The sequence below is a fragment of the Ceratotherium simum genome, chromosome 31 (assembly GCF_057802395.1).
Source record: "Ceratotherium simum simum isolate JZ-2026a chromosome 31, ASM5780239v1, whole genome shotgun sequence".
NCBI classification, from domain to species: Eukaryota; Metazoa; Chordata; class Mammalia; order Perissodactyla; family Rhinocerotidae; genus Ceratotherium; species Ceratotherium simum.
Genome location: NC_141930.1, coordinates 35,489,178 through 35,515,440, shown reverse-complemented (window position 1 = coordinate 35,515,440; position 26,263 = coordinate 35,489,178). Strand labels below are relative to the sequence as shown.

Here is a 26,263-nt window from a genome sequence, read left to right as displayed (position 1 = left end):
ATATAAAATCAAGAAACAAGAGAGGACCAAAGAGTTCTTTGAAAGAACTAATTTAATAGAGAAACCTTTAGCAAAACTAATCAAGAAAAAAAGAAAAAAAGTGGAAGAAAATAATTCTAGCAATATAAAGAGGCTTAACTAGGTGGAGCAGACGTTTTAAAAAAACATAATGGCGTACTAAAACATTTTGAATAAATTTGAACCTAGCTGACATGAATAATTTTGTATACATTACCAAAATTGATTTAAGCTGGTAAAACCTATAGCCATAAAATAAATTGCAACAGAAATTGAGATTATTCCCCCTCAATATAAAGGGGAGCCACAATTTGATCCATAGGTAAACCGAGCCTATGAAATGGCAAAACAGTTCATATAAGGAACATTACTAAAATTAGAATAGAAACTCAGTTTCTGTATCAATGAATAATGTTGATACAATGTCATAAAGTCACATAATTTCCTCTTATTACCCATGATTTCCTTGGGTCTTGTATTCTTGTCACTGGAATTTCTAACTCACTGCCCATCAAGTTCTACAGTACATGTCCCTTCCCATGAAGACTTATATTTCAGGGAGTTCTTCTTTGTTCTCTGGGGTCCTGTGACTCTGCCTTACATCATTGTGTCTGTGGGTATGTCCAATCCCCGCAGCTGGCCTGCAGCCTGTCAGTAGCGTCCCCCACAGAGGTCAGCATGGTGCTTTCTCCAGAGGGTGTGATTGTATCTGATGCTGAGGGAACATGTAGATATCACCTCCCTCCCTGTAGAAACCAGCAGTCTTAAGCCATGACCTTACAGAGAACGGGTGCAAAACAACGTCTTGGCCAAGTCCGACCCTGCTGCCCACAGCCCTCCTTAACACGCTGACGTGGTCAAGGGTAGACAGGCAGAAAGCTTCCACACACCACCCCTGGCTGGCTATGTGCCCACCTTGCCTCTGCTCACCCACAGCTCAGGTTTCAGCCTTCTGAATACTGGATAAGATGTGCCCAGGGGTCTCAGACCTCGCTCACAGTCATTGCAGAGTACCTCCTGGCCCTCTGGGGAAATGCAGTCTGTTCTGGACCGCTGGAACTGGTTCTTTCAAACTGTTTTCTGAGGACACTTTAGAACTATGTTTATTTTACAAGAACAAATTGGAGAAAACAGGTGAGTGACTGTATTACGCTGTGTTAACACTTTTTCTCTGACTGTCAGGTTTGTTTCAGTTGAAGTAAGTTGTGGGCTTTGCTTGTAGTTGGATACATATTTTTTTTCTTGCTTTTCCAAATAAATACACACATTAATTGCATATTTTGTTTATTGTAGTATATTTGATTACAATTTTGTGTAAATATTTCAATTATTTTTATCAGATATTTATTACATGGTATTAAATTATGTTGCTTTTCAAAAAATATTCATATAGAAAAAGGAAAAGGAAACTCCATGTTATTAATATCAACTTCTGTTTCCCCAGTCACTGATTCTCTGACTGCTGTTCAGTCTCTCTGGCACTTGCTCACAGGGAAAGCAATGGCATCAGCACCTTCCATCCGTTGCCTTCTGGCCAAAAATCAGTATTATCGAAGTAAGTTGTAGCATCCTTAGAGGGTATCTCTAGAGAATATGATTCCGGGTGATGTTTTGGGATATTAGTAACCTGTGTATCATTTCCTGGTCAGAACCCAAGGGAGAAGACTGACCACTGTGTGTGTGAGTGAAGAATACTGGACTAGAACTCATCAGAGACTCTGATCAGTACTGTCAAGGATCATCTCTTTGTTTTAACTGTTTTATTGTACTGATGAAGCCATTAACACTATAAAAGAGTGGAAATAAGCTTATATTTCAAATTATGTTAAATTTCATGTACCTTATATTTAATAGGACACATTAAAAACTGATAATTTACGTAAATAAAATATTATTCGTTCCTTAGAAAGGAAGGGATAGCGTGACTCTGCTTCAGGGATTTTCTAATTTTGATTTTCTGCTATGGATAATAGGTCAGCATCTATCTGGCTAGTTTTATTTTTACTTATGTATCCACCTGTGAATATTCATAGCTGAATGGAAAATTGTAGCTTCCTAAAGCAAATTCAGATATTTCATAAAATGAAATGATTTCTGAGTCAAATTATCATTTATTGAAAGTACGTCAGCAACATGTAGAAAACTCTTATTTCAAGCGTTGTTTGTAGCATAAGAGTTGGAAACACCTATTTATTCTTTTTACCAAAAGGTTAAATTATGCTCATTTACTTAGTGTTACTACATCCATAAAAGTTATTTATTTATTTATTTTGGTGAGGAAGATTGGCCCAGAGCTTACGTCTGTTGCCAATCTTCCTCTTTTTGCTTGAGAAAGATTTTTGCTGAGCTAACATCTATGCCAATCTCCCTCTATTCTGTATGTGGGATGCTGCCACAGCATGGCTTGATGAGTGGTGTGTGGGTCCGTGCCTGGGATCCGGGCCTGTGGATCCCAGGCCACCGAAGCGGAGCATGTGAACTCAACCACTACGCCATCAGGCTGGCCCCAGAAGTTATTTTTATATTCTGATCTTTTAAAAGACTTAGAGGTTTAAAATACAAGTATGATAAGACAAATAAAATGTTTATTCTTTAAAAATAATTCTCTTATTTCTAAATTTGATAGCTTTTGTAGGATATACACATGTAATATTTCTAATATAGAACAATAATATTCATTTGTGATTTTTTACTTCCTAAGAGTTTGAATTTGACAATATTTATAATATATTTTAAATTCTATATCTATATCTAAGGAGGGAGAGAAAAAGAGAGAAAGAGTTTTGTCCACCATGGAAAGGAATATACCATATTAGTTGAAAATGTAATATGACTTATTCTGGAAGACTTTTTAATTGATTTATAATTTATTCAGTTTTTCACTTCATGAACTCATGAGCCAGGAGTAAATGGTTTCAAACCACGCTACTTGAGAGTTTATATATAAATAATACGTGTGTGTCTGTTTGCTTGTTACTTATTTATTTATTACCATTTGTTTCCTACAGCGGCCAGTATTTCTTCAGTTAGTTCTCTAACTGGCTCTGATTCTGTTAACTTCATAGATGATGACAAATCCCAGCAAGGTATTTAATTTATTTCTTATCAGCATCACCCTTGTTATTTCCCCTTGTTTTTAATCTCTCAAATGTGTTTGGTAACAGAGTAATATGAATTTTATTTGATAGGGTTACCTGAAGTGGCAGAATCCACGTGGTGGTTTAAGTTATTTTTCTATTCTGAACCTGTGCTTTCAAACGTAAGAAGAAAGGATTTGGCTGCTAGTGGGTAAGTTTTAATCTTTTCTGACAAGGGTATTTCTCATTTAGTGAATGAAACAATGTATGTAGTAATCATTATGTTAACTAATAAGGATAACTACCATTATTTCTTGAGGATGGTAAAGACTTTGATATGAAGCATACTTGAGTGATGGAGATGGAAAAAACAGCTGCTCCCTCATTCTAGTTAACTGTCAATCAGGTCAGGAGCACTCTGTCACTAGTGAGTGATTGAAAAGTCACATGCCAATTTTTATCATTGTTTAGGGGGAATAAATTGGGAATGAGAGGCAAAGTTCTAAATTTGTTTTTCTGATACCTTCAGGAAACAATTGATCTAGTTGCTATCCTAGACAACCTAGTTCAGTCTCACTGCTAGTCTTGATTGGTCTCTATATGGGTGCCAATCACTAGATAGAAGATTGAATTTGTGGGTTTGTATAAAACCATTTCCACACATTTTGTACCCTAACACACTGAATAGCACAGCTGTTATTCTAATGGTTTTATAAAAATATGTATTTTATTTTTTAGAAATTTTACTAATGACTAGCTACTAGACAGAATAAAAATAATAATAATGGTTCGTAGATTTTAATGTTAAAACATAAGGGTTTGGGCTGGCCCTGTGGCTTAGCGGTTAAGTGCGCGCATTCCGCTGCTGGCAGCCCGGGTTCAGATCCCGGGCATGCACCGACGTACCACTTCTCCAGCCATGCTGGGGCCCCATCCCACATGCAGCAACTAGAAGGATGTGCAGCTATGACATGCAACTATCTACTGGGGCTTTGGGGGAAAAAATAAATAAATAAAAATTAAAAAAAAAACATAAACAAAAACATAAGGGTTTGATTAATTTTCCACATATAATAAATTTGAAATAGCATCAATTAAATAGTGATACTTTTTAAAATTAAAGAAAAGTTAACAGTTAAAAAGATGTATTCTTTACTCTCTTTATCAAGTATATTGATCTGAATTATCTAGATAAGTGTTCATTTATTTTTCCACTTTACTTTGACTATAAAGACAGCCTAACTTATAGATAAACATTTATCAGCTAATCATCTTTGTATTGCAACTCAATGAACATCATTGTAGTAGCCTACTATTTTATACAGCGCTGATAGTTGACTGACAATCAAGATGACTCTACTTGCTGAAATGCTACGTATGTGAACCACATCCTTCAGCACCCAAGCTATTCCACATGACTCTTCTCCATTGTAAGAAGAAAAATCCCGCCTGAGATCTTATTTATGAGACAAGATCACAACAGCCACCTATAAAATTTAGACATTTTCCTCAATACTAAGACTATTGCTGCACATGGCATCAGCTTCATAGAGACTATTGGAAAAGCATGCCTTTAGAAACGTGTGCCCTTTTACAGAATTAGGAGTCTTCAGATGTAGTAATTTATATGGGTAACTTTATTATTGTCCATATTATTTTTCAAAAAATTTTCAAAAGGGGCCGGCCCGGTGGCGCAGGCGGTTAAGTGCGCACGTTCCGCTGCGGCGGCCAGGGGTTCGCCGGTTCGGATCCCGGGTGCGCACTGACGCACCGCTTGTTAGGCCATGCTGTGGCGGCGTCCCATATAAAGTAGAGGAAGATGGGCATGGATGTTAGCCCAGGGCCAGTCTTCCTCAGCAAAAAGAGGAGGATTGGCATTGGATGTTAGCTCAGGGCTGGTCCTCCTCACAAAAAAAAAAAAAAAAAAAAAAAAATTTCAAAAATTTTTGATTTTCAAAAAATTCAAGTTAGATGCTCTTTATGTCAATTGAATGATTTGTTATGCCTTAAAACTGAGGTACTGATGCCTAATATAATGGTTTAAAGGACACTGGATTCAGAAGTTTAGAGAAGAGTCACAAAAATTGTATTTTTAACCATGAACATAGGAAATAGCAAACGTAACCATAAATAAATTACTTGCTAAGTATATCACTGTACTAACAAATTAGTTATTGTATAGACTTTAAAATTCATGATTTTAAATAATATTTAACAACATGAAAAATTATGATGATGCAATGTTGAGTAAAAAAAAGCAGGAAAACCTATATGTGGTGTGATTTTAGTTGTATTAACAAGGTATATATGAGTAAGAATAGATTAGAAGGAAATATACCAAAATATAACATTGGCTATTTCTGGAGATGGGATTATGCATGATTTTAATTTTCTTCTTTTTATTTTTTCTGTATATTTTCGAATTTTCTAATATGACAAGTTTTTGTGTATCATAAATGTATTATAAAAAGGAGCACTGGCATAAATTTTCTGAATGTGAGTATTCCCTATATTGGGTAAAATATTCCCTACTTTCCTCAATATTGGGTAGATAATACTTAATGAGTTTCGCTTGAAGAGTTTTTGTATATTGCTTGCAAATATTTTTCGATATAGGATGCAAGGCATAGAAATTAGGGATGCTGAACTCACTCAGAGGTAGATATGACTGACTACAGTCTTATGTGGCTAATGCTGCATTAAATATCCTGTAGAGCAAACATGATTGTTTAATAGTAAAACTGTCTTCTTATCCAATCGATCAAGACTGAGCATTCTCAGTGATGGACACTATTGTCCAATCATTTACTACTCTTTCCAAATGGGACATGCATTCCTTCAATTTTGTGTTCCTCTATCACTTTGCTGTCAGTGAAGAGACTCAAACATCATTTTGACCCAATAGCATATAATTGTTTACATGCTATTGTTTTTCTAGTGGTTGCTTGCTTTTATACTTTTTATATATTTGTAGAGGCCAATTAAATTTTTGGACTATATATCTCACTTGGCTTTAGTCTAAAATTAAATTACAGTGACTGAAGACTGATTTTTTCCTAAGCTGATAGAAAAATATGGTAAAAGAAATTGGTAAATTGTGAGATGTTTTGTTTTTAGTTTAAGATTATCTACAAATTCCTTTTTTCTTAACCGCTTAGTGTATGTGTGAACAGATTGCTTATTTAGGTTATTTGATGAATTTCCCAAAATACGTTATCAAGTTAGTGTTTACTTTGTTTACTCAGAAAGATATTATTTGTTAAATTACGTTTTTTGTATATGTGTTTGTAGTATCTTGAATATGTCAAAAATTGTTGCTTTTAATATTAGACTACTGTTACTGTTGCTGCAAGTTATTACTGTTTAAAGTAGCTGAATTTTACATAAGATTTTAAACATATTATTATGAGCATATATAGTTATTAAGAATTTTAGAGTGGTTAATACACATACACATATATATATGAAGATGGATAGATAGTTGATAGACAGATAGATAGATAGAGTTAGGGATTCTTTTTTTTTTTTCCCACTGCAATCCACGGTCTGGTCCTTTGATCAGGTCTGCCGCAGATCGCTTGGTCTGGTCTGTCGCGGATCACTTGGTCTGGTCTGCTGCGGATCGCTAAGTCTGGTCTGGTAGGTTGAGCTGCAGGGTCCGGTTTGCGGGGAGGGGGGAGCTCACTCTTTTGCCCTCTGTGTCCCTGATGTGGGAGGCTTCTCATTTGCCCCTCTTTATCTGCTCTCTGGGGTGCTCAGATGTTGATGGTAGCCCTGTGGCTCTTCTGAGTCCTCTGTGTGGGAGTTTCCCACTGGCTGAGAGAGTCTGAAGAGCCACGGTTTCCCCGCCGAGGGCCGCCCCTCCCCCCTCTCTGGGAGCCGAGCAGACCGGGATCGCTGATCTGATGGGGAGGGAGCAGAGTTCTCCTTACCTCTCCCCACTTCCTCCGGGGGCCCAGCACTTTCCGCTCTCAGATATGCGGCAGTGTGGATCTTTCCACTCTAGCTTTTCACTGTCTGGGGTTCCGTTGTTGGTCTCTGACTGTTCCTTTTGTTGTATCTTGTCAGGGGAAGAGTTCACGGAAAAGCTCACTCCGCCATGATGCTGACGTCACTCTAGAGATAGGGATTCTTAAAAAAAATAAGGAATCTTTCTGAAAACTAATGTTAAGATTAAATCTTATAAAATGATTAAAAAACTGAAACTAACCCTGTGTGCTATCCAAGAGTTTCTACAGAATTAGGATGATAGAATTAAAAAAGGAGAACAAAATGTCTTCTAGGTAAATTCTAGTTGATTGCTCCTAATGTATTTTTCCTACAGTTCAGACACTTTGAGGCAGTTTTTAAATAGCACCTCACACGTAGGTCTCAACATAACTGTTATTTTAGCTAAAAATTTCCTGCCTGGCTCTGTTGCCTACTGGGTAGATAGTACATAGTGAAGGCTAAATATGTGAGAAGGGTGTCATAACTTCAAATGATGTAAGATATGCTATGATCATTCTAATCTATTACTGTGAAATGTTATTTGACTTGGCTTGGATGTCTATATTAAATATAACAAGGTTTTGACAATTTCTGCTCAGAGTCTGTGAAATTATGTGTTGAGATTCCACTAATTTTTTCTTGACATATGGTTTTAATAGCAAGTTCCAAGTTATTGACCCCATATGCTTTATAGATAAAACTACCAACAGCCAATTCACTGGTTCTCACTAGAGTACAAGTCCTCTGATTGGAATTTAGGCCTGTTTGGGGTTTCCTACATTATGTAGAGGTTAGGGTTGTAGGAAACAAAATTGCAGAATTCTATTTGGCTATTAAAGAGTGAGTGAATATAATTGTTCAGGTTAAATGGTAGAGCTAAATTTCTAACTCATAGAAATTCAAGAAATGCAAAGAGGCATAATTTATCCAACCTCCCAATGACACCCTCCAAATGAACATGTCAAAGCCGAGCTCATGATGTAATAACTCACAATATCTCCTCATAGTTTCTAGTCTCTCAGAGAATGGCAACACCATTCATCAGCTCAAACAAGTAGCAAGTTATCCTTGATATGCTTCACATCCAATCCAACACCAAGTCCTTTTGATTTGATTTTTTATTTTCTTTAGATCTACCTACTTATTTCCTTTCCCACCAGCACTATCTGAATCCAAACTTTCACTGTTCTCCTGAGGGATACAGCCATGACCTGCTAGGTGGTCTATCTACACCCTTTTTTAGATCTCTTGAATTGAATGTCCTCTACACATTGGTTACAATCATCTTTACAAAACACAACCTGATAATACTCCCCTGTGAACACACAAACACAATCACACACACCGACGATATTTCATAATTCTGTCATGCTCAGGATAGAGGCACAAGTCCCCACATATTCTAGCCCATGCAGATCTTCGTCATCTATTCTTGTGCTTTGCTCCCCGAGCTTCCTGTGTTCCATCTACATCAGCCTTCCTTCAGTCCCTCATATACATCATCTTCCCTCTTGCCATAGGGTCTTTCCACAGGCTGTTCTCTCAGCTTACACTCTCTTCATTTGATTAATATCTACTCACTTTTTAAATCTTAGCTCAAAAGTCATTTCTCTAGAGAAACCTTCTCTGATTTACTTAACTAAATTTGATTTTTCATTATAGGCTCTGATAGTCCATGTTTCTCTCTTTCCTGGCACTTATAATTTTACGTTTGTCTGCCTAATTTATTTTCTCCACTGTACTATAACTTATGTTTTCTTCACTGCACTTAAACTACATGAGGGTTAAGAGTCATGTCTGCTTTGCTCAACATTTTACAGCCAGCCTCTGATATACCAACAAAAAGGAATGGCAAAGGTTCTTTAGCTAGAGCTGGCCCCTTCCACAAGAAGCATTATCTTTCAATAAAGAAGAGTAAACACTAAATCAATAAAGAAAATATTGTTACAATAGTGATAAGTGAAGGTGATGTAACGAGGTATTTTGTTGAAGAGTGATTGATATAGGACAAAGGTTGAGGGAGGGCAGCATTAATTGATGTAGCTAGGAAAGGACTTGTTGAGAAGATGGCATGGGGACTGAGTCTTGAAAGAGAAGAAGCGGCCAGTTTTGTGAAAAGTACTCTAGGCAGAAAAAATAGTCAGTGCAATTAACCAAGCTCTGCGTAGTAGATCCAGTCTCCTTTTGCACTGTTGTCAAGAGACAGCTGCTTTGGAAGAATTTGGCATTTTCCATGTGGAGGTCAAATTCTCCACAGTGTTTGGTTTGTTTCCAATAAACACAGGATGAGAAAAGATAGGCTTTGGCATTGTGCACTTTCTTCTTAAAGTCCCTCAGGGTGACCTATGAATTGTCCACAAGCACACTGCAGAACAGTGTGCAGGTGAAGTCACTGACATCCCTCACAGTTCCTGTAAATGCTTGAGTCCTGGGGGCACAGTCTCCCGGGTGTCTCCAGCCCCTGAAATAATTTTATGAACTAACAAGATAAGTTTTACCCTATCATTTTCTTCCCACCTCTCATACCAAATGGATAAATAAGTTGATATTATTTTAAAGATTCTTTTCTAGTTTCATTAAAAAAAATTATCTTCATAGAACTATTTCACATCAAAGAACTAGAAAAGGAGAGTGCTACACAGTTACTCTCCTTCCTCAATAGTATAGAAAGAATGTATTTCAGTTGTGATATCTGAAAAATTTTCTCCTGTTATAGTATAATTATTTGGTTTCCAAAAGGTAGAGGAGAAAAAAAGTATGACATGTTTCTAGTACAGTGTTTCAAACAGCTTTTAATCAACCTCTAAATACATTTTAATCAAATTCATTATAACCAAATATGTATTTCATTTATGCAGAAAAAAATGATTTGTATTTTTGTTATAGTTTTATCTAAATAGGTGAGATATAAAAGTTTTGCTTCATAATTTTTAGTTACGTATATTGAAATTTATTTGCCTCCAGGTTGTAAACCCAAAATGTATTAAATCCTTTGCACTATAGTAATTATCTGACAACTTGACAGACAACTGGAATGTGAGGTTCATAAATATTTTATCTTTTTTATATGCCTAGCAGAGGTTTTCAAATTAATGAATGCAAGTTACTGGAACTGTGAGTTGTATGTCAACTCACTGCAAATGTTAAGATTTTCAAATTCCTTTGCAAGGAAAAGTGACAAACATTTTATTTTCAAAATATTTTTGCAATCTTAAAGAGCACATTTAGGGAGCTATCCATCTTCAAATTTCAAGCTAAATTTCACCACAAAAAGAGAAGACAGATAAAGCCCACAAAATAAATTGATCATGTTGCTGTGTTCTTTATCATCCTAGATGGCTTTCACATATCTATTTATTTTCTGTTACTGCTGATACTGCTTAATATTTTGGAAGGAGACTGTGCAGAAAACATCCCTCTAGCTTCATCATGTTTCGCTGCCGTTCATTGCAGTAGCTGATGTAAGAGCACATCTGAGTCTGATGGTGAATATAAGAACTCAATTGGTCCTAAGTTCTGGACTCCATAGGAGTAGGATCCCAAATTGAAAGCAGTGTAGACTACATTCAGAGCAGCAGTGCAGGACTGGAATAGGAATGAGGAATTTGTGGAAGTTAATTAATTTTTCTTACACATATTTAAAAGGTTTAACCAACCTGTAACTGGCCAATTTATTTCAATTCAACCAACAAATATTTTCCTTTTGAAAACCACCTTTTAACACTATTCCGTACTCCTCTTCCTTTCAAATTTTAGAAAATATTAAATTTCAATGTGTCAAATCTCTCTCCAGCTAATTATTCTAATTAGTTACTTAAGTGTGTAGATGAAGCACCTTGTGTTTCTTCAAATGGCAATAATGCCCTCTCTAATGCTGAATAATTAAAATGCCAGGTAACAGAGAGAAAGGCTGGAAGTGTATTACAGCAGTGTAACAACTCCGAAAGAGCCTTGTTGTTGCCTAAAGAGGAAGTGATCTATTTTAGCAAAGCTGCAGTCCTGCAATTCTCAAAATTTGGTGTGCCTAAGAATCATGTGGAGAGTTTGATAAAATGCAGACACCAGGGCTTCATCTCTAGGAATTCCAAATCAACGGTCCTGAGCTGAGGCTTAGGAATCTCATTCTTTAACAAGGGCTCCTGGTGATTTGTACCAGATATGTGGAGTAATGCTTCATTGGATTGGCAAAAGCTGCAATCATCTCCTACCCAAACACAGGAAACAAGCTACTATGTTTAGCTGTGGTTGTAATTTTAGCTGTGAAAAGCTCAGTTGGCTGGAGAGAACATGTGAGTGATTCTGGACACAAAATCATGCAATATAGAGAAGTTATTTCAAATGAGAAAGGAATTGAACATGTATAATCAATCAACTTGAACATATTAAACCAGAGTGATATTTCCTGTTTGCCTATGCAATCTTACAATCTATTCCCAACAAACTGACTGGAAGAAGAAATCCTCCTACACTGCTGGTGGGCATGCAAACTGGTGCAGCCACTATGGAAAACAATATGGAGATTTCTTAAAAAATTTAAAATAGAAATACCATATGACCCAGCTATCCCACTCCTGGATATCTATCCAAAGAACATGAAATCAACAATTCAAAGAGATTTATGCACCCCTATGTTCATCACAACATTATTTACAATAGCCAAGATGGGAAGCAACCCAAGCGCCCATCAATGGATGAATGGATAAAGAAGGTGTGGTATGTATACACACACACACAATGGAATACTATTCAGCCATAACAAAGACAAAATCATTCCATTTGTGACAATATGGGTGGATTGCGAGAGTATTATGCTAAGTGAAATAAGCTAGACAGAGAAAGACAAACATTATATAATTTCACTCGTGTGTAAGATAAACAAACGTGTGGATAAGGAGAACAGATTAATGGGGAGAGGAAGAGGGTAGGGGGAGAGTAAAAGGGATAAATGGGCACATAAGTATGGTGATGGATAAAAACTAGACTATTGGTTGTGAACACGATAGTCTATACAGAAACTGATATAAAATAATGTACACTTGAAATTTACAGTTATAAGCCATATGACTTCAATAAAATAATTTAAAAAAGATATTTATAGGTTTAACTCCTTAAAATTTAAAACTTCTGTACATAAAAATATAAGACAAAAAGAAAATGCAAACATACTAAGAATCTATTTTCTGCATTTGAGAAAAGCAATGACATTGTGTCCTCATAGACAAGACAAAAATCATAAAAAGTCAATTTGAAGAGATTCAAACAACTGATGAACATGTGAAACGTAAGTCAATAAACAGAGAAATGCATAAAAAAAGATTGGAAGAAGAGCTGAAGTTTGAAAGGATTTTCCACTTTTGTCGATAGTTTTCTTCTATATCCTCAAATGTTAATGATTACAGAAAACTGTCAATTTTAAATTAAAATGCACTTCTTGTTTTTCTGTTACTAATTCATTCATGACTTATTTTAGAGATAAATACAATCTGAAAGAATGATAATTTTTCTCACTTTATCTCCATTGCACACCTTTCATATAAAATGCATGTTATGCTTATTGATAGTAATTTTTTCCTGTGATTCTGTGACAGCACTATGGCTGCCAAAATAAATATAGAAAATTGATCTGTAAAATCACTTAATTTTCAAAAATAATGGTACATGAATTAAGTTATCATAGATTAAGAGGACTACTGAGAGTGGAGATGTGTCCTGACTTTGCTAAGCATATCCCAGTGGCAACATTAGTTTTATTCATTCATTGATTATTTTTTTGGCTGTCTGCCATGTACCACGTACTCAGCTGTACTCTTCTCACACATTCTCATTTCACATGAGTATGACAGAAGAGCATGTTTTACCTGTGGCCCTAGGGCAGCCAGATAATCACACCTGTTCCCCTGCAAAGAAAGAGGTGAGGGAATTAAAGTCTACTAAATGTCTGCTAAAGAAGCCTCCAGATTGTGGAAAGGTAGAAGGAAAGAATAAATAGTATGCTGAAGTTAAAAATAACCACTGGGGCTTTAAACTTTAAGTGGAACAACAGAAATATTTAAAATAGCGTTAAAGAAGAAAAAAGTGAAAACATATATTTGTGAGTTTTATTATTGCATGTGGTTTCATACAATATATTTTATATTTTAAGAACGATCTTTTTAAAAAGAATTCAAATTGTTTTGAACTCTTCCAAAAAGTGTAATATCTAAAACACACCATGCTCACCCAAGGGTTCCTAAAAATAGAATAAAATTTAGCAATAGTTACAGAGAATTGATATGTAAAGCATTTACTTTTTTTGGACAGTGTTCATAGAAAGTTTCAAATTTATAATAATTGGTTTTACTTTGTTATTTCAATTGCTCAAATTGTTGCAGTGTACTGTATTCAATTGTTGTGCTCATGGGCTGAGCTAAATCTTATTTTTAATAAAAGTTTTAAAATTATTAGAAACAATTTAAAAACTTTGTAGAATTTGAAAATACTTCATCAATACTAAGAATTACGCAGGAAATAGGTCCAATTATTAGAATCAATTAAAATTCTGTGCTCACCTGGAGGCTGACGAGTGCCTGTGTGGGTGTAGGAGGTCCCTTCACTTGGTCAAGGGTGACAGAGGAGAAGAGCGTGTGGGTGTAAAGATGTGCAACAACCCAGCATGTGATTTTAGAGTGTAGTTTCCTTCTAACTCACATGCATGATCAAGGCTCGGTCTCTTAAACAAGATACCTCTCTGTTATTGTATTAAGTGTATCATGCTCTTCCAGGTATCTCGGGTTCAACAGGAGGTGACACAGGACTCTTGCCTGTCAGGAGTGTCGAACAGTTAGAAACTGGGGCATGCGTTTTGTGAAAGAATAATTTACTTAGAATGAGTACTATGTGCATATAGTATACATTTCAAACGAAACAAACAGAAGAATTTGAAAAGTATGCCTCTCCCTCTGTTTCACCCCCCAAATCCAGTTCCCATTCCCTGAAGAAACAATTGTTACCAGATTCTTACATGTACTTTTAACAATATTTTAGATACTTTACAAAAATTACAAAAGATAGATAGATATACGTATAGACATGGACTGGGCATTTTTTATGGTAGCATGCCAACCAAACCATTCTCCGCTTTGTATTTGGATTTATAGTAGTTAAGAACTTTCCACATCAGTGCTAGTTGAGATACCCCATTGTTATAAAAACTTGTTGTAATGGCCCCTAATTTTTTTCGGTAATCTCCTATTAATGGATTTTTAGTTTTTTTCCCCAATCTTTTACTATTACCAAAATGTTATTTCATACATGTACAATAATTAGTTTGTAGGATACATACCTAGAAGTGAAATTCCTTGGTCAAAGGATTAATTTTAGATTTTAATAGGCAGTCCCCAAATTCTCTCTATAAAAGTTGTACCACTTTATACTCCCTGCAATAACACCTAGGAGGGCCTGTTGCCCTCCATCTCAGCCAACACAATGTGTATCAAATGTAGATCCTTTTCAGCCTCTTAAGAAAAGCCATGATATCTCACTAGTTTCTATTGAAAGTTTTATTATAAAGAAGGATACACATTTCTTTTTTACTAGGTAAGGGAATCTGCATTTCCTTTATATGAATTCACTATTCACAGCCTTTATAAGAGTACTTTATATTTTAAGAAAGTAAGTCTTTTTGTTTTCATATGTTATATTGTTTTCTCAGGTTATTGCCTGAAATTAATTCTGTTAATGGAGTTTTATCATGAAGAAATTTTTTATGTAGTAAAATTTAACAATATTTCTTTTGTTTACTTCTGGATTTTGTTTCATAGTTAGAAATCCTTCCCCACAAAAATATATTTTTTTAATTTTCCCCTTATTTCTAGTACTTTTGTAATTTCATTTTTAACATTATTATTTTTTTTCTATCTGCACTTTATTTTGGCAAGAGATGTGATGAACGTGAAAAAATGTGAACTTTTTAAAATTCTTGATAGCTACTCTGTTGTTCTAACATAATTTGTTGAATAATGTCTCTTCTTCATTGATTTGATTCATTGATTTGAAAGTTTGCATTGATTTGAAATGGGACCTTATTTTTTTTCCTCGGTGTATCTAGATCTATTTCTAGACTTTATTTTTGATCTTCTTGGTGTGTCTGCCTATTCCCATAAGACCAGTCACTAATTACCATAATTTTATAATTCATACTAATATTTGGAAGGGCTAATTTTCCCTCATTAGTATTTTTGTTTAACTTTTCATTTTTTTCTTTATCGTGAAATTTTTATTGTACATTATTGTTTGTCAGTCACCATGTAAATGCATCCCTTCACCCCTTGTGCCCAACCCCCACCCCCCTTGCCCCTGTTAACTACCAAACGGTTCTATCTGTCCGTGTGTTGGTTTATCTTCCACATATGAGTGAAATCATGCAGCGTTTGTCTTTCTCTCTCTGGCTTATTTCGCTTAACATAATACCCTCCAGGTCCATCCATGTTGTTGCAAATGAGACAATTTTGTCTTTTTTTATGGCTGAGTAGTATTCCATGGTATATATATACCATATCTTCTTTATCCAATCATCAGTCGAGGGACACTTGGGTTGCTTCCATGTCTTGGCTATAGTGAATAACGTTGCAATGAACATAGGGGTGCATAAGCCTCTTTGGATTGTTGATTTCAGGTTCGTTGAGTAGATACCCAGTAGTGGGATAACTGGATCATAAGGTATTTCTATTTTCAATTTTTGAGGAATCTCCATATTGTTTTCCATACAGGCTGTGCCAGTTTGCATTCCCATCAGCAGTGAATTAGGGTTCCCATTTCTCCACAGCCTCTCCAGCATTTGTTGTTATTTGTCTTGGTGATTACAGCCATTCTAATGGGTATAAGATGATACCTTAGTGTGGTTTTGATTTGCATTTTCCTGATGACTAGTGATGTTGAGCATCTTTTCATGTGCCTATTCGTCATCTGTATATCTTCTTTGAAGAAATGTCTGTTCATTTCCTCTGCCCATTTTTTGATCGGGTTGTTTGTTTTTTTGTTGTTCAGTTGTGTGACTTCTTTATATATTATGGAGATTAATCCGTTGTAGGATATATGGTTTGCAAATGTTTTTTCCCAGCTGGTGTGTTGCCAATTCATTTTGATCCTGGTTTCATTTGCCTTGTAGAAGCTCTTTAATGTGATGAAGTCCCACATGTTTATTTTTTCTTTTGTTTCCCTTGTCTGAGTAGATATGGAATTCAAAAAGAACCCTTTATGGTCGATGACGAATAGTGTACTACAAATATTTTCCTCCAAGAATTTTATAGTTTCAGGTCTCACCTTCAGGTCTTTGATCTATTTTGAGTTAATTTTTGTGTATGGCAAAAGATGGTCTACTTTCATTCTTTTGCAGGTGGTTGTCCAGTTTTCCCAGCACCATTTACTGAAGAGACTTTCCTTTCTCCATTGTATGTTCTTAGCTACTTTGTCAAAGATTAACTGCCCGTAGATGTGAGGTTTTATTTCTGGGCTTTCAAGTCTGTTCCATTGATCTGTGTGTCTGTTTTTGTACCAGTACCATGCCGTTTTGATCACTATCACTTTGTAGTATGTTTTGAAGTCCAGGATTGTGATGCCTCCAGCTTTTTTTTTTTTTTTTAGGCTTGCTTTAGCTGTTTGGGGTCTCTTCTTGCCCCATATGAATTTCAGTATTCTTTGTTCTATTTCCTTGAAGAATGTCCTTGGGATTCTTATTGGGATTGCATTGAATCTGTAGATTGCTTTGGTTAGTCTGGACATTTTAATTATGTTTATTCTTCCAATCCAAGTGTATGGAATATTTTTCCATTTCTTTATGTCATCATTGATTTCCCTCAATAATGTCTTATAGTTTTCATTGTATGGGTCTTTCACTTCCTTGGTTAAATTTATTCCTAGATATTTTATTCTTTTTGTTGCAATTGTAAATGGGATTGTCTTCTTGAGTTCACTTTCTGTCAGTTTGTTGTTGGTATATAAAAATGCAACTGATTTCTGTAAGTTGATTTTGTACCCTGCAACTTTGCTGTAGTTGTTGATTATTTCTAATAGTTTTGAAAGGATTCTTTAGGGTTTTCTATATATAAGATCATGTCATCTGCAAACAGCAAGAGTTTCACTTCTTCATTGCCTATTTGGATTCCTTTTATTCTTTCTCTTGCCTAATTACTCTGACCAGAACCTCAAGTACTGTGTTGAATGAGAGTGGCGAGAGTGGGTACCCTTGTCTTGTTCCTGTTTTCAGAGGGATGGCTTTCAGTTTTTCCCCATTGAGTATTATGTTGGCTGTGTGTTTGTCATATATGGCCTTTATTATGTTAAGGTACTTTCCTTCTATATCCATTTTCTTGAGAGTTTTTATCATATATGGATGTTGGATCTTGTCAAATGCCTTCTCTGCATCTATTGAGATGATCATATGGTTTTTATTCCTTGTTTTGTTAATGTGGTGCATCACATTGATTGATTTGAGGATGTTGAACCATCTCTGTGTCCCTGGTATAAATCCCACTTGATCGTGGTGGATGATCTTTTTAATGTATTGCTGTATTCGGTTTGCCAATAGTTTGTTGAGGATTTTGCATCTATGTTCATCAGGGATATTGGTCTGTGGCTTTCCTTCTTAGTACTGTCTTTGGCTGGCTTTTGTATCAGGGTGATGTTGACCTGGTAGAATGTGTTGGGAAGTGTTCCATCTTCCTCTATTTTTTGGAATAGTTTGAGAAGGATAGGTATTATGTCTTCTTTGAATGTTTGGTAAAATTTTCCAGAGAAGCCATCTGGTCCTGGACTTTTATTTTTTGGGAGGTTTTTGATTACTGTTTCAATCTCTTTACTTGTGATTGGTCTATTCAGGTTCTCTATTTCTTCTTGATTCAGTTTTGGGAGGTTGTATGAGTCTAAGAATTTGTCCATTTCATCTAGATAGTCCAATTTGTTGGCATATAGTTTTTCATAGTATTCGTTTACAGTCTTTTGTATTTCTGTGGTATCTGTTGTAATTTCTCCTCTTTTATTTCTAATTTTATTTATTTGAGCTTTGTCTCTTTTTTTCTTAGTGAGTCTGGCTAAGGGCCTGTCCATTTTGTTTATCTTCTCAAAGAACCAGCTCTTTGTTTCATTGATCCTTTCTACTGTTTTTTTTTATTTCAATTTCATTTATTTCTGCTCTGATTTGTATTATTTTCCTCCTTCTGCTGGCCTTAGGCTTTGTTCTTCTATTTCTAATTCTGTTAGGCTTAGTTTGAGGTTTCTTATTTGGGCTTTTTCTTGTTTGTTAAAGTGGGCCTGCATTGCTATGAGTTTCCCTCTCAGGACTGCTTTTGTTGCATCCCATATGATTTGGTAAGGTGTATTTTTGGTTTTATTTGTCTCCAGATATGATGTGATTTCTTCTTTAATTTTATCAATGATCCATTGGTTGTTTAGGAGCATGCTGTTTAGTCTCCACAACTTTGTCACTTACCCAGTGTTTTTCTTGTAGTTGATTTCTAGCTTCATGTTGTTATGGTCAGAAAAGGTGCTTGTTATGATTTCAATCTTCTTAAATTTATATAAGCATGCCTTGTTTCCAAACATATAGTCTATTCTTGAGAATGTTCCATGCAGGCATGAGAAGAAAGTGAAATCTGCTGTGTTTGGATGGAGTGCTCTATATATATCTATTAAGTCCATCTCATCAAGTTGTTCATTTAAGTCCATTATTTCCTTATTGATTTTCTGTCTGGATGATCTATCCATTGATGAAAGTGGGGTGTTAAGATCCTCTAGTATTATTGTGTTGTTGTTAATATCTCCTTTTATGTTTGTTAATAGTTTATTTATGTACCTTGGTGCTCCTGTGTTGGGTGCATATATATTTAAAAGTGATATATCTTATTTATGGAGTGTCCCTTTTATCATTACATATTGCCTCTCTTTGTCTTTCATTACCTGTCTTTCATTACAGACAAAGTCAACTTTGTCTGATATAAGTTGGAAATATTTGCTTTCTTTTGTCTGCCATTAGCTTGGAATATTGTCTTCCATACTTTCACTCTGAGCCTATGTTTGTCTTTAGAGCTGAGAAGTGTTTCCTGGAGGCAGCATATTGTTGGGTCTTGTTTTTTAATCTATCCCACTACTCTGTGTCTTTTGATTGAAGAGTTCAGTCCATTTACATTTAGGGTAATTATTGATATATGAGGGCTTATTGTTGCTATTTTATCGCTCTTTTCCAGTTCTTTTGCATTTCTTTTTTTTCTTGTCCCATTTGTTTTGGACTACCAATTCAGTTTGGTAGTTCTCCATGGGGTTTCTTGTAGTTTTCTCTTTCTTTATTGTATGTGACTCTGTTCTGATTATTTGGTTAGTGGTTACCATGAGGTTTGTATAAAAAAATCTCACGGATGTGATAGTCCATTTTTTGATGGCCTCTTATTCCCTTAGACTAAGTCTATTCGATCCCTTTCCTCTTCCCCATTTAAGTTATTGTTGTCACATCCTATTCCTTCTTGTGTTGTGAGTTTGTGTTTAAAGTGATGAGGTTATATTTATTTTTGGTGCTTACCTTCCCTTGATGTTTGGTTTTATGATTAAGTGTTTGCTGATCTATTCTGATAGAGAGCTGCAAGTTGTCTGGTTTTGTCAACCTATTTTCCTCCTTGTTGAAAACTTTGAATCCCTTTACTCTTTTTTTCCTCAGGCATTAGGGCCTTTATGAGCACTTTTTGTAGTGGGGGTCTTGTGGCAAAGAACTCCCTTAGCTTTTGTTTATCTGGGATGGTTATTATTTCTCTATCATATCTGAAGGATATTTTCACTGGATAGAGTATGCTTGGCTGAAAGTTTTTATCTTTCAGAATTTTGAATATATTGTTCCATTATCTCCTTCCCTGTAAGGTTTCTGTGGAGAAATTGGCTGAAAGCCTGATAGGAAATCCTTTGTATGTTATTTTTTTTTTTTTGTCTAGCTGCCCTTTGCCATTGACTTTTGCAAGCTTTACTACTATATGCCTTAGAGAGAGTCTTTTCTTGTTGATATATTTAGGAGATCTATTTATTTCATTCACTGATATTTCCAGCTCCTTCCCCAGGTTTGAGAAGTTCTCAGCTGTTATTTCTTTGAACAAGTTCTCTGCTCCTTTTTCCCTCTCTTCTCCCTCTGGAATACCTATAATCCTTATGGTGGATTTCCTAATTGAGTCGGACATTTCTTGGAGAGTTTCTTCATTTCTTTTTAGTCTTAGTTCTCTTTCCTCCTCTATCTGGAGCATTTCTGCGTTGCTGTCTTCAATATTGCTAATTCTTTCCTCCATATTGTCAGCTCTGATGCTTAAGGCTTCCAGATTTGTCTTTATCTCCTCTATTGTGTTTTTCATCTCTAAGATTTCTGATTGGTTTTTGTTTATAGTTTCAATCTCTTTTGTGAAGAAACTCCTGATTTCATAGAATTGCCTATCTGTGTTTTCTTGTATTTCATTAAGCTTTTTTATGATGGCTATTTTGAATTCTCTGTCATTCAGGTTATACATTTCTGTGCTTTCTGGGTTGACTTCTGGGTGCTTGTCATTTTCCTTTTGGTCTGGAGATTTAATATATTTTTCCATAGTGTCTGTCGGTATTACCTTATTTTTCCTCATAGTGAAAATAAATGGTCGCAGTTTCCTTTTGCCTCCACTGGGTGGGGGTCAAAGACTGTGTATTCTGGCCCACCTTGATCTGTGGGCACTCTCCTCACCCCACAGCTGAGCTGAGGTGTGGCTGAACTGAAGCACGGCTGATCTGAAGCATGGCTGAGCGGAGGCTGCTGGGAGTGAAGTGTGGGAACAGCTGGAGTGTGGGAACAGCTGGGACTTGAGTACAGCTAGGCTGAAGCAGCTGGAGCTCAGGTGCAAGTGGGTTGAAGCAGCTGCAGCTGAAGCATGGCTGGGCTGAAGAAGCAGGAGCTGGAGTGCAAGTGGGCTGAAGAAGCTGGAACTAGAGTGTGGCTGGGCCAAAGTTGCTGATGCCAAGTCAGCTGGAGCCTGAGCACGGCCAAGCCGAAGCAGCTGGAGCCTGGGGGGAGGTCGAGCCGAAGGAGCTGAAGCTGTGGCACGGTGGAGCCGGAGCAGCTGAGGCTGTGGTGTGGTGAGGCCTGAGCTGCCACCACCTCTGGTGTGGGAGCACAGGCACGCCCCACCACTGGTGGGGCCCAGGCACCTGGGGGCCACTGCCTCTGGGGGTAAGGCACCATCACACTGCTGCTGGTAGTGTGGCCCCAACATTGGGGGTTTGCCACTCCTGGTGCCCAGACACCTGGGAGCAGCTGCCTCTGGGGCCAGGGCCAAGCTGAAGTGCCGCTGTGCCAAGGCTGCAGGACCACAGTGCTGAGGCACCAGGAAGGTGGCCTGGGTGGGGAGGGGCTCTTACTTTCCCTTCCCCAATCTCAGAAGTGTCTTGCCTTGCTGTTGCTCTCTGCCCTCCTGAGGGGCTAGCTTGTGGAAAGTATGCAACAGTTCCACTCCCTCCATAGGGGGATTCCCCATGGGCTGTGAGGATCTTGGAGAGTACTTGTTTTCCTGTGGAGGGCCACCTCTCCCACCCTCTCTGAAAGCCAGTGGTCTCAGTCTCTGGGTTGCCGTCCTTTGGGAAGGAAGGGAGCTCCTCTTACCTCCTTCCACTTCCTCTGGGGATTCTAGCACTTCAGTCCTTGGGTGTACGGCTGCCTGGGTGCCTCAGACGTCCCCTGTGTTGTGTGAATAGCTTCTGGTGGACTATGAATGTCCTTTTTGTTGTGTCTTAGAGGAGGAGAGTTCCATGGGGGAAGCTCACTCCACCATGATGCTGACGTCACTCTTAACTTTTCATTTTAAAAAGTTCACAGGAAGTTACAAAGATAGTACAGAGAGGTTCTGTGTACCCCTCACCCAATTTCCTCCAATGATTATATCTTACATAATTATAGAGCAATATCAAAAGAAGGAATCTGACATTGGTATAGTGTGTGTTTATAGTTCTATGTCATTTTGTCCTAGGTAGGTTCATGTAACCACCCCCACAATAAAGGATACAGAACTATTGCATCACCAGGAAGGTCTCTCTTCTGCTATCCCTTTGTAGTCCTATGCCTCCCTCTCCACCATCCTTGACCCCTGGAAAACACTAATCTGTTTCCATTTCTATAATTTTGTCATTTTGAGAATTATATATAAATGGAATCATACATTACATGCATTGTTTAAACTTTTGGAATTGGATTTTTTTTCACTCAGCATAATTGCTTTGAGATTCATATAAGTTTTAGCATGTGTCAATAGTTCCTTCTTTTTTATTGCTGAGTAGTGTTTCATGGTACAGATGTACCACAGTTTGTTTCACCATTCACCTGTTGAAGGGCACTTTCCTGGTAGAGGTATTATGAATAAACTTGCTAAGAACATCAACATACGTGTTTTTGTGTGAACATAACTTTTTATTTCTCTAGAGTAAATGCTTATGTGCAGTTTGCTGGGTCATACGGTAGTTGCATGTTTAGTTTTATAAGAAACTGACAAACTGTTTTCCAGAGTGGCTGAACCATTTTACATTCCCACCAGCAATGTATGAGTGATTCAGATTTTCCACATCCTCCCAAGAATTTGATATTGTCACTTTTTTGTTATTTCAGTTGTTTTTGATAAGTGTGTAGTGATATTGAATTTTTGCTTTAACTATCAATCATAATTTAGAAAACCCAAGAGAAGGGAAGTCTATTGTACCTACTTTCATCTCTCCTTCTGTGACTCCAAGGACACAAATTTTAAATCTCTTGTTGTAGTCCAACAGGTCCTTGAGATTCTGTCCATTTTTTTCTTCAGTCTATTTGCTCTCTGTTGTTCATGAATGGTTACTTCTATTGTTCTATCTTCAAGTTCGCTGATGCTTTCCTCTGTCCCCTTCATCCTACTGTTGAGTTTACCATTTGAGCTTTTAATTTTGCTTATTGAATCTTTCAGTTCTAAAATTTCCACTTGGTTCTTCTTTATAACTTTGACCCTTGCTGAGACTTCAGCCTTTTTTTTAGATTTGTTTCAAGCGTGTTTGTAATTGCTCACTGAAGTATATTTATAATGATTGCTTTGAAATCCTTGACAGATAATTCCAACATCTGTTTCATCTCAGTGTTGGCATTTCTTGACTTTTTTCTCATTCAGTTTGGGATCTTCCTGATTCTTGGTATGATGAGTGATTTTTGATTGATTCCTGGACATTTTGAGTATTGCATTACAAGATTCTGGATCTTATTTATATCATATATTTTAGCAGGCCTCCTCTGACACCATTCCAAGGGGTGGAGGTAGGGTGCTACCTCATTACTGCCAAGTGTATGTAGAACACCAGGTTCTCCACTAGACTGTTGACACCTGGGGGGAGAGGAGCTCCTTGTTACTGCTGAGTGGGGAGAAAGTCCTGACTCTCCACCTGGTGTTGACTGACGGCACCCCAGTGAGGAGGGGGAGGGCTCCCTTGTTACTGTTGAGTGAGGGTGGAAGTCCAGGCTGCCAGGTAGCTTCCACTGACACCACGTGGAAGGAAGTTTATTAGGAGCCAGTGGGGGTGGCAGTCCTGGCTCCACACTCTAACACCTTTTCTGACACCAGTTCTGAGGATTGGGGTTCCCCATTACAGACTTACAGGAATGGGAGTCGAGGCTCCCACTTAGCCTTTGCTGGCCTGAGTGGGAGTAGAGCCTCAGATTTTTCTGTGGTGTTTGGCTGTAGTAGAGCGATTATTATCAAAAGTTTTCTGTCTGGCTAACATGCCCCTGTCCTGGCCTTTTGATCTGATTGCGCAGACTTTCCTTGGGTTCTATTTTTTTTGTCTGTGCCCATTGGTGTCTCCCAGTTGCTGGCTTCTCCAGTATTCAGGAGTATGAAGGAAAAATACAACCCAGGGAACAAAGTCATCCCTAGATCTGAGAACTTCAGCCATTTCTTCTTTAGAGACTTATTATATTTGTTTTATATATAATGTCCAGTGTTTTTAGTTTTACTTAATGGGAGGAATTCATCTACTCCATCTTCCCAGAAGCAGAAGTCTTTTCCTCATTACTTTTTTCTTCAGAAATTCCTTTTCTATTTTTGCTTTTTAGTTTTCCATATGAGGTTTGAAAATTTTCCTTTTCTCTCCTTTTTTTCCCAAAATGTTGTTGTTATATTGCAACTGTGTTAACTTGCAAGATTAACTTTGGAAGAATTTTCATTCTTATTGAATTATTTCCCCCCAGGATTAAGTGTGCTTTTCCATTGCTTGAGACTTCATTTGTGTCTCTCAGTAGCATTTCAAGATTTCACTCACGTTGATCTGTGTTTGGGGTGTTGGTTATATTCCTGTATTTTATATTATGTTTCCTCCCATTTCCACTTCTAACTGCTTGTGTTTGTATATTGCAGACTAATGATTTATGTATATTAATTTTCCACTTAGATATGTTATGAATTCTCATGTCATTTATAAGAGGTTTTCAGTTCATTTTTTTTCTAATTACAAAATAAATAATCATATCATCTGTAAATAAGTTATTATTTTGCATTCTACTTTCTGGTTTTTATATCTCATTTCTTCCTCTTGTCTAGTTGTATTGGCCAATATATCCAGAGCAATGTGGAATAAAAGCTGTCCAGTAAAAGCTGAACTACACAACCTGGTGAGGGAACATCATTCACATTATATTCCTTGAAAACATACCCCTGACTTGCAATGCAGTGACCCTTAGGCTGGTGATGAAGAAACTTGTTTCTGGATATAATTGGAATGTTTCAATTGCTTTTCCATTAAGCATTTTTTTTGGTGGGAGTTCATCAGGATATAGCCTCTTAAGAAAGCCTATATCTATTTCTATATTTAAGAGCTTTTTAAAAAAGAAGACTAGATGGTGATGTTTGAAGTGCGTTGTAAATATCTGTGGAGTTGAGTTGTGACAGTTTATTTTACTACAAAATTGATCTCTACTTTTCTTTCCTTGTGATATCATTTTGGAGTCTTGCTTTAATGTTTGCCTTGTGTCTTGAAAAGAATTTGCAATATTTCCTTCTTTTTCTAAGTTCTAGAAAAGGTTAAAAGTTCTAGCCTTATCTTTTCTTTAACTATTTAGTATAATTATCCAATAAGAACACCTGAGAGTGCAGCGTTTTAGAAACAATATGAGGGTGAAGAGGGTAGCTCTTGGAATAGTTTCTATAGCTTTCTCACATCATTATCATCACCCATTTTATATAGGTTATAAAATTTACAAGCATACAATTGATCAGAATAATCTCTTGGAATTATTTTAATTTGCTGCGTTTTTATGGTCTCCCCATCATCATATTTCTTATTTTTAAATATTTTAACCTTTTTTTCTTCACTTGGTGGTAAATATTTGTATATTTTGTTGTTTATCACAAATAACTAGCTCACATTAATTTTTTTAGTTCTGCCTTTTTTAAATGATTTTGAATTCATAAACTTTGGAACTTAAATTATCTATTACTTTCCTTAGATTGATTTTGTTGTTCTATTATTTTTTTTTAATTTCTCAGTTGGAAGTTAATGTCTTTATTTTCATTCCATTTGAAAATATTTAATAATACGAGTATTTAAGGTTATGAATTTTTCTCTTTCTTCAACTTGAGCTGCAGATCAAAAGCTCTGATGTAGAGTATTCTAGTTTTGGTTACTTTCTATATTGTCTATAATTTTGATTTGTTTTCCTTTCTGACTCAAAAGTTAAGAGGTTTTTAAATTTTTAGTTAAAAAGATATTTGTCATTATTGTTTCGTTTTCTAGTTTTGTTATCAATTTCCAACTACATTCCCTTATCGCCAGAGAATGTTGTGGATCACTATTACTTTTTGTGAACATTTGTATGGATGCTTGGGGAAAAACAAGCTTTAACCCTTGTTTTCAGAGAATTGTGTAACATATGGCATTCATTTTTCTATTGCTGCATAAAACTCACCACAAGTTTGGCAGCTAATGTAACACAAACTTATGACCTCACAGTTTTCACGGGTCAGGAATCTGGGCTGCTTGGCTGGACTCAAGGTCTTATAGGCCACAACCAAGGATTTAAGTGGGCTGTCTTTGTTCTGGACTCTGCAAGCCTCTCCAAGCTGATTCAGATTGTTGGCAGAACTCAGTTCTTATGGCTGCAGAACCCAGGCCCTCAGCTCCTAGAGGCCTCCTGTGAGAATGAATGA

General features: G+C 36.6%; 1 protein-coding gene and 1 long non-coding RNA gene across 2 annotated transcripts in view; both read left to right on the top strand.

Annotated features, from left to right (window-relative positions):
• The window catches only part of LOC147913064 (uncharacterized), a 318,208-nt gene that overhangs the window by 93,528 nt on the left and 198,417 nt on the right, over positions 1 to 26,263 (top strand). The window lies entirely within an intron of this gene.
• On the top strand, positions 1,462 to 26,263 carry PPDPFL (pancreatic progenitor cell differentiation and proliferation factor like). Its single transcript, XM_087420356.1, is given in 4 exon segments — positions 1,462 to 1,573; positions 3,027 to 3,104; positions 3,207 to 3,332; positions 26,067 to 26,263. Coding segments are annotated over 4 exon segments (456 nt in total). The 5' UTR covers positions 1,462 to 1,518.